This window comes from Episyrphus balteatus, chromosome 3 (genome assembly GCF_945859705.1).
Source record: "Episyrphus balteatus chromosome 3, idEpiBalt1.1, whole genome shotgun sequence".
Lineage (NCBI taxonomy): Eukaryota > Metazoa > Arthropoda > Insecta > Diptera > Syrphidae > Episyrphus > Episyrphus balteatus.
This window is the reverse complement of record NC_079136.1, coordinates 106041430-106049279: the sequence shown is the minus strand read 5'-3', so window position 1 is coordinate 106049279 and position 7850 is coordinate 106041430. Positions and strand designations below refer to the sequence as shown.

At 30.5% G+C, this 7850-nt stretch overlaps 1 protein-coding gene across 7 annotated transcripts in view; it reads right to left on the bottom strand.

Moving 5' to 3' along the window:
- Positions 1–2852: 2852 nt before the first annotated feature.
- LOC129914456 (WD repeat domain phosphoinositide-interacting protein 1) overlaps positions 2853–7850 on the bottom strand; it is a 138824-nt gene continuing 133826 nt past the window's right edge. For 6 of the 7 annotated variants that reach the window (XM_055993719.1, XM_055993724.1, XM_055993723.1 and 3 more), the window contains exon 4: positions 2853–3068. In XM_055993719.1, coding sequence (XP_055849694.1) covers positions 2965–3068 — 104 coding nt within the window. In that variant the 3' untranslated portion in view covers positions 2853–2964. The remainder of the gene's footprint in view (positions 3069–7850) is intronic. The other variant, XM_055993720.1, reaches the window with a different exon arrangement.

Sequence of the window (7850 nt, the reverse complement as noted above, 5' to 3'; positions counted from 1 at the left end):
AATTGCTCCCAGTACATTACTTCCAACAAGCATGTAAATTTTAAAGGGCGTTGTGAACCCTCAAGATATTTTTTGATCGGGCTGAGATTTGGTATGCTCTTTTTTGATGACTAATGGCACCCGTCCTTGGAATGTAGAAGAAGAAAAAAAAAAAGAAAAAAAAGTGCAGTTTCACTCCGCCCTAATGTATAAGCCCCATGATTTTTCCATTAATTTGCGGTGTTCCGACTCTCCCAAGCAGGGGGGAGGGGGGTGGCCCCCCTCCCCCCTGACCACAAAAATATTTTGTTGACGTCTGATATACGATGATACGATAATTGGAAGTCGGTCAAAATTGACTTCTAAATTGTATTACATTGGTAGTTAGTTTGTTCGTTACAAGAGAAGCTAATAAAAGCTTTAAAAAAATATTTCTTGACATCATTCCTCCCCCTAGTGGGACGTTTCATTTACGTCTGTAAATCGCAAATAGGTACCCTCATTTTGGGTACAGCGGGTATTGGGTATTTACCCGGTATAAGCCCGGTAAATACCCATTTATTAATACCCACGCGATTGGAATATACTCGAGGTACATCACTAGTTGGCACAAAGGGGGACTAACGTTAAACAATGGCAATGTTATAAAATATATACAAATATTATACATGGATAAACTTAATTTAAAAAGCCTGCCGTCTAGGTTGTCCTCGGGGTGTTCAGACCCGGATGTCCAGTTGTTGGGTTGATTGAGTTGGGTTGGTTTGGTTGGCGGTAGTATAATTTGCAGTTATATTTCTTGCACAAGGAAATTTTCGCATCTCAACCTTAATGCGCTCAACCCTCTCCCGAAATATGAATGCGGTTTTTTTGCGCATAAAAGCGAAGAGTTAAAATTTCTTAGGAGAAAATAGCAATGAATCGAATTTTTTTTACTTGGGTAGGAAAGAAAGGATATCGAAATTATGTAGACTTGCCAAAAAAGAGCAAGAAGGGAAATAAAAATAACTACGGTTGTTCTCGTCGCACTTGCTTCTTGTTATTGCGTTTGAATTCTTGATAAATATAATTAAATGACAATGCTTTGATAAAGTGTTCTGATTAATGAATATTTGGCCGAAAACATAACATTACATAAGAAACGTTTAAAAAAAAACATATTTTCTAATTTTTTTTAAATCAAGTGTAAGGGTAAATAAAAAATATTAGCAGGTATTTATTAATAGGTTTGGCATCTTTTTAATGCTTGTGTTATCGTTAGGTCATCTGGGAATACCTTGTGGAAAAAAACACATTCAAAATGTCTACGTCTTAGATAATGTGGAAATGGCTTATTAAATGGACTACTTAAAATATGGGGCGACATAACTAAAGTTTGCACAGGGCGCTTGTTTAGTTACGAAAAATCCGCAGTTTTCGGTCGAATTCAATAAAGTAACTCGTAACTCCACCTTTTTTCGAAAATGACTTTTGAATGCCATTTTTTAGGAAATATGTCAGCTGAGAAACCCAGAAAATTTGAAGTCATTCCGAAAACTCTAAATAGACTTAAATTCAAATTTTGCACGAGGTTTCCCAATGAGGCCGACGATATTACCTAAATTAATTTGTTTCATTATGCAATAAAAAGTTACAAAAAGTTAAAGTTACAAAAATTGGGGGAAAATCACTTTTTCAAGATTTGTGGAATAAAAAGTTACACTTTACAACAATAGATTCACATACATCATTCGAAAAGTCTGATAATGGTCTTTCCAAAACATACAATATATTGAGAATGGTTAAAAACTGACTCAGATGTTCATAGATTACCGCGTAAAGTCTGTAAAAAAGGTTTTTTGTAAATAAAAATAAAATGGAGGGTACACTATTCGACCATGTAAACAGTTTACACTATGTAACTTGTCAGGTGTATTTTCAGTGCAGCACCGTTTAATAGGCAAAACAATATTTGGACAAAATTTCAATCAACTTTGTATTCACAATTGTGAGATACTATAGAGTCATTCCATATGAAATCAACAAATTGGTGTGCGACATGATTTTTAATTTTAATGAAAAAAAATTGAGGACAACATTTAAGATGGCAACCATTTCGTTTCTAATTGTTCTGGTTCAGTTTTATTTTTTTACATGAAATACACATCACTACCCTATCAATCATTTCAATGCCTATTATAAGTAAAAAGCTACAACCCGTTAAGCACTAGTGTGAAATTGATCGAATTTTTTACTTCGGATGGGTACTGATCAGAAACTAAACAGTCAAAAAAATAAAAAGTGGTGGTTTACCGTTTCTAGTACCTCAAAGATTGTCCTCAATTTTTTTTATTAAAATTAAAAATCATGCCGCACACATTTTAGCTCCAATTTGTTGATTTCATATGGAATTACTTTATAATAAAGTTCTTTTTTTAACACGTTATATCTTTTGGTCTAGAGCAGATATAATTGATTTAAATTTATTAAGGCTTTAAGAAATTCTTACTTTTTTTGTAGGCATCTTTCGGATATAATTGAAGCTGTAATAATAAGCTTTCAGATGATATAAAATTTATTATAGAATTTATTTTTTTAGTACTCTTACTATAATTACACAACCTGTTTTTTAATGACGTTATCACGTAAAATTATCGTCCGTTAGCCGATTATACAGACAACCACTTTTTTCAAACAACAAAAAGTTTGCCCTTATTGGCCTGAAAACATTGAAAACGGTTTTTTGACGATAAGTTGAAATTTTGAGGGTCTTTTAAAAATTTTAAGTGCCATAATATGATGTACTCAATCATACCTACAACCTCTGATAGGTCACTTCAAAAGTAATAAAGATGTTTTATATTTTCTAAAACAGTGTAATTAAACCCAAACAATTTCTTGAGTAAAAGTAAAACAAGGAAATAAGAGTTGTTTTATTGAGCTTTCCATTGAAACTTGTTAATTTTTGTGAAACAGCTTTTCTTTCTATAATATTTAGGCGATCATTCAATCTCGAATTGTTGGTTTAACTGGTGGAAATTGCATTTCGTCATAGAGTTTTGCTGGTGAATTAATAGCATCACATAGACTGCGACATTTCGCCGATTCTGCTGAAAAGAAATTGTAATGAATAGTTGAATAAGTAAATGTTAGTAAGATGAATATTAAGCATGCAATTTTAAAAATTGTACCTGAGTGAATTTTCAAATAAAGTGAAATAAGTGCTAATAGGCTTAAAACTTTTAAAACATCTATCTAATACCTACATTTATATAAAAATATCGTGTCACGGCGACGGTATTGAATTCCTCCGAACGGTTGAACCGATTGTAATGAATTTTATATTATATTTCTTAGTTACGTATGTTATCCTACTACAACCCACCATTTATATAAATCGTGATTTTAGTATTTTTGTATTAATATTTTTATTTTGTGGAGTTTTTCACTTGAAGTTTTTTAGGGTTAGAAACTGCATTGAATAATAACTGATTTTGTAAAAGATAATATGCAGCGCAGATTAATTACACTGACGCAGTTATTTTTATAAAACTTTATTTTTAATATTTTTTTTTTGACGTGACAACGTCTTATAAATCGATGAACCATGGCAGCCACTACATAAAAGTGACGCCATTTTCTCCCGTTCCACTGTCGCACTTTCACAGTGCGGCGAAAATTTCAATTCAAAATTAAAAATAAACTATTAGAGATACAAAAATCTTCTATAGCTTATTTCAAAGATAATAAGCTAAAGTTAAAACATTTGAAGGATTTAAAAAAAATCCATCTTTTAATAGGGTAAATAGGGGTAAAATAAAATTTAAAACAATTGTCTATTTTCTAAACGCGACAATGGGTGATATGCATAAAAAATAGTAAATGCTTTTACTGGAGAATTTTCAAGTATATACTATTTTTGATATGCATAAAAACTAGTAAGTACTTTTTTCTTTAGGAATTACTAGATTTTTTCAAAGTTACAAAATACCAACTTGTAAAATTGATAGTATTGAAGCGTGGGTGTTATGCTTGGGGGGTGTGTGGGTGCAAATGCGTAAATGCGTGAATGTGCGTGTGTGAGAATGCAGTGGATGTATGTGAATGCAGTGGATGTGCGTGTGCGTGAGTGAAGAAAAAAACTTGTTTTGTACTGGCGACGATAACAGAGCCAGGCAACCGTCAGAGACGTTTAGGCTGTCTACAGTCTAATGTGAGGAAGATTATATACAGTCACCGCCCCAAATGAAAACCATGGAGTTCTGAGGTCATTTTAAGTCGAAAAACTTAAGAGGTAATTTTCTCGTTTTCGTCCCGTTTTCGAGTTACCACGGTTTTTATGATTTTTGCTCTCTTGTGCTTTAACTGGCCTTATCTTTGCCAAACTAAGTTTCATTTGAAAGATTTTTTTTACAATCAATCAAGAATTTATTACAGTTTAAGTTTGTCTCAAAACTTTTTTTCTGCGGACAACCGTTTTTCCACAATTTTGCATCAAACACAATTTTCTTCGTTTTTTAAGTTGTTTTTTACACTTTCATATCATTTAAGTCAAAAAAACACGTTAATGAGTATTAATTTTTTGTCCTTTTTATTAAAGCCCAGTTTATTTTCATAAAAAAATAAGTTTTATTTCATAAAAAAGGCTACTGAAAGTAATTAAAAAAATAAACAAACTGAGTGAATTAAAAAAAATAATTTTTAAATAAAAAATTGATTTAAATGAATCAAAATTTTTTCTGAGCTTTATCTATTTGTTCTTTTCTTAACCACAATAGCTCGGAAAAAGTTTTTAGTTCGTTTAAATCAATTTTTTATTTAAAAAATATTTTTTTTTTATTTCACTCAGTTTGTTTATTTTTTACTTGCGATATATAGTCTAAGATCCGGCCATAGGATGACCTACCCTCATCGTTATACCAGTTGAGAGTTATATTTTCTGAAAGCTAGTGTCTAAGGAAATAAATTGCACATGGGTTGCTAAGCGAAATCCTGTCAAGGCATAGGGTTGCCAGGCCTTAAAGTTCATTTTTGCAAATTTTTGAAAATGCGACCCTGCTTATATGGCAAGCCTAAGAGTTATAAAAAAAATATAATGTCATAGGAAATTTAATTTAAAAATTTTAATTTTCAGGATTTTTTAAAATTTGAAGTTTGAGTAGGGTAAACAAAGGTAAATTTAGAAAAAGAGCAAAAATCTATTTTCTAAACAAAACGTGATAGAAATAAAATTGAAATTGGAATCGATAGATATTATAAATATATGAAAGCCACACATACAACAAAAAAATGTAAAAAACCTACAACTCGAGATATAGTCTTTTTAAAGTCATGATACTCCAATTCGATATTTGAGAAATAATTCACCAAAAATCAGAATGAAAGATTTTTTAAATAATTTTTATGTGATAAGTTAGGAAAAATAAAATAACTTGACACGTGTCTGTCAAATTTTTAATTTAACTTACCGTTTTTGCGAGGGGATTTTTTGAAAAGGTGCTTATTTTCGTATTTCAACATATTAAAGGAAAAAATCTAGTCATGGGACGACCTATCCACCTCATTATACCAGTTGAAAGCTATATTTTCCTAAGGGTAGTGTCTAAAGAAACAGTTTGCACATGGGTTGCCTAGCGATATCCTGTCAAGGCATAGGGTTGCCAGGCCTTAAAGTTCATTTTTGCAAATTTTTGAAAATGCGACCCTGCTTATATGGCAAGCCTAAGAGTTATAAAAAAAATATAATGTCATAGGAAATTTAATTTAAAAATTTTAATTTTCAGGATTTTTTAAAATTTGAAGTTTGAGTAGGGTAAACAAAGGTAAATTTAGAAAAAGAGCAAAAATCTATTTTCTAAACAAAACGTGATAGAAATAAAATTGAAATTGGATTCGATAGATATTATAAAAATATAAAAGCCACACATACAACAAAAAAATGTAAAAAATCTACAACTCAAGATATAGTCTTTTTAAAGTTATGATATTCCAATTCGATATTTGAGAAATAATTCACCAAAAATCAGTATTCAATTTTTTTTTAATATTTTTTATTTGATAAGTTAGGAAAAATAAAATAATTTGATACGTGTCTGTCAAATTTTTAATTTAACTTACCGTTTTTGCGAGGGGATTTTTTGAAAAGGTGCTTATTTTCGTATTTCAACACATTAAAGGAAAAAATCCCGTCATGGGACGACCTATCCACCTCATTATACCAGTTGAAAGCTATATTTTCCTAAGGGTAGTGTCTAAAGAAACAGTTTGCACATGGGTTGCCTGGCAACATCCTGTCAAGGCATAGGGTTGCCACGCTTTAAAGTTCATTTTTTGAGTTTTTTCGACCACACCACCCTGCTTATATGGTAAGTGTTAGAGGTGTAAAAAAAAATTATGTCAGAGAAAATTACATTTAAAAATTTTAATATTCAGGATTTTTAGAAATTTGACATATAAGAAGGGGAAACTGAGGTAAATTTGAAAAAAGGTCAAAAAGCTATTTCCTAAACAAAGAGTGGTAAAAAAAAGATTGATACTGGAATCGATAGATATTGTGAAGTTATAAAAGTCACACATACAAACCAAAAATGTAAAAAATCTGCTACTCGAGATTTAGACGTTTAAAAGTCAAAACCGTGAAATTCGATGTTTGAGAAATAATTCACCAAAAATCAGCACGAAAGGTATTTGAAATAATGTTTATGTTATTAGAGAGCAAAAACAAAATAACTTGACACGTATCTGCCAAATTTTTGATTTGACTTTGTTTTTGGCTCCTGTGTATTTTAGAAGAATTAAAGATTTTTACAATTCAATTCTCGGTTTCGATTAATTGAATTGTAAAAATCTGTAATTCTTCTAAAATACACAGGGGCCAAAAACAAAGTCAAATCAAAAATTTGGCAGATACGTGTCAAGTTATTTTGTTTTTGCTCTCTAATAACATAAACATTATTTCAAATACCTTTCGTGCTGATTTTTGGTGAATTATTTCTCAAACATCGAATTTCACGGTTTTGACTTTTAAACGTCTAAATCTCGAGTAGCAGATTTTTTACATTTTTGGTTTGTATGTGTGACTTTTATAACTTCACAATATCTATCGATTCCAGTATCAATCTTTTTTTTACCACTCTTTGTTTAGGAAATAGCTTTTTGACCTTTTTTCAAATTTACCTCAGTTTCCCCTTCTTATATGTCAAATTTCTAAAAATCCTGAATATTAAAATTTTTAAATGTAATTTTCTCTGACATAATTTTTTTTTACACCTCTAACACTTACCATATAAGCAGGGTGGTGTGATCGAAAAAACTCAAAAAATGAACTTTAAAGCGTGGCAACCCTATGCCTTGACAGGATGTTGCCAGGCAACCCATGTGCAAACTGTTTCTTTAGACACTACCCTTAGGAAAATATAGCTTTCAACTGGTATAATGAGGTGGATAGGTCGTCCCATGACGGGATTTTTTCCTTTAATGTGTTGAAATACGAAAATAAGCACCTTTTCAAAAAATCCCCTCGCAAAAACGGTAAGTTAAATTAAAAATTTGACAGACACGTATCAAATTATTTTATTTTTCCTAACTTATCAAATAAAAAATATTAAAAAAAAATTGAATACTGATTTTTGGTGAATTATTTCTCAAATATCGAATTGGAATATCATAACTTTAAAAAGACTATATCTTGAGTTGTAGATTTTTTACATTTTTTTGTTGTATGTGTGGCTTTTATATTTTTATAATATCTATCGAATCCAATTTCAATTTTATTTCTATCACGTTTTGTTTAGAAAATAGATTTTTGCTCTTTTTCTAAATTTACCTTTGTTTACCCTACTCAAACTTCAAATTTTAAAAAATCCTGAAAATTAAAATTTTTAAATTAAATT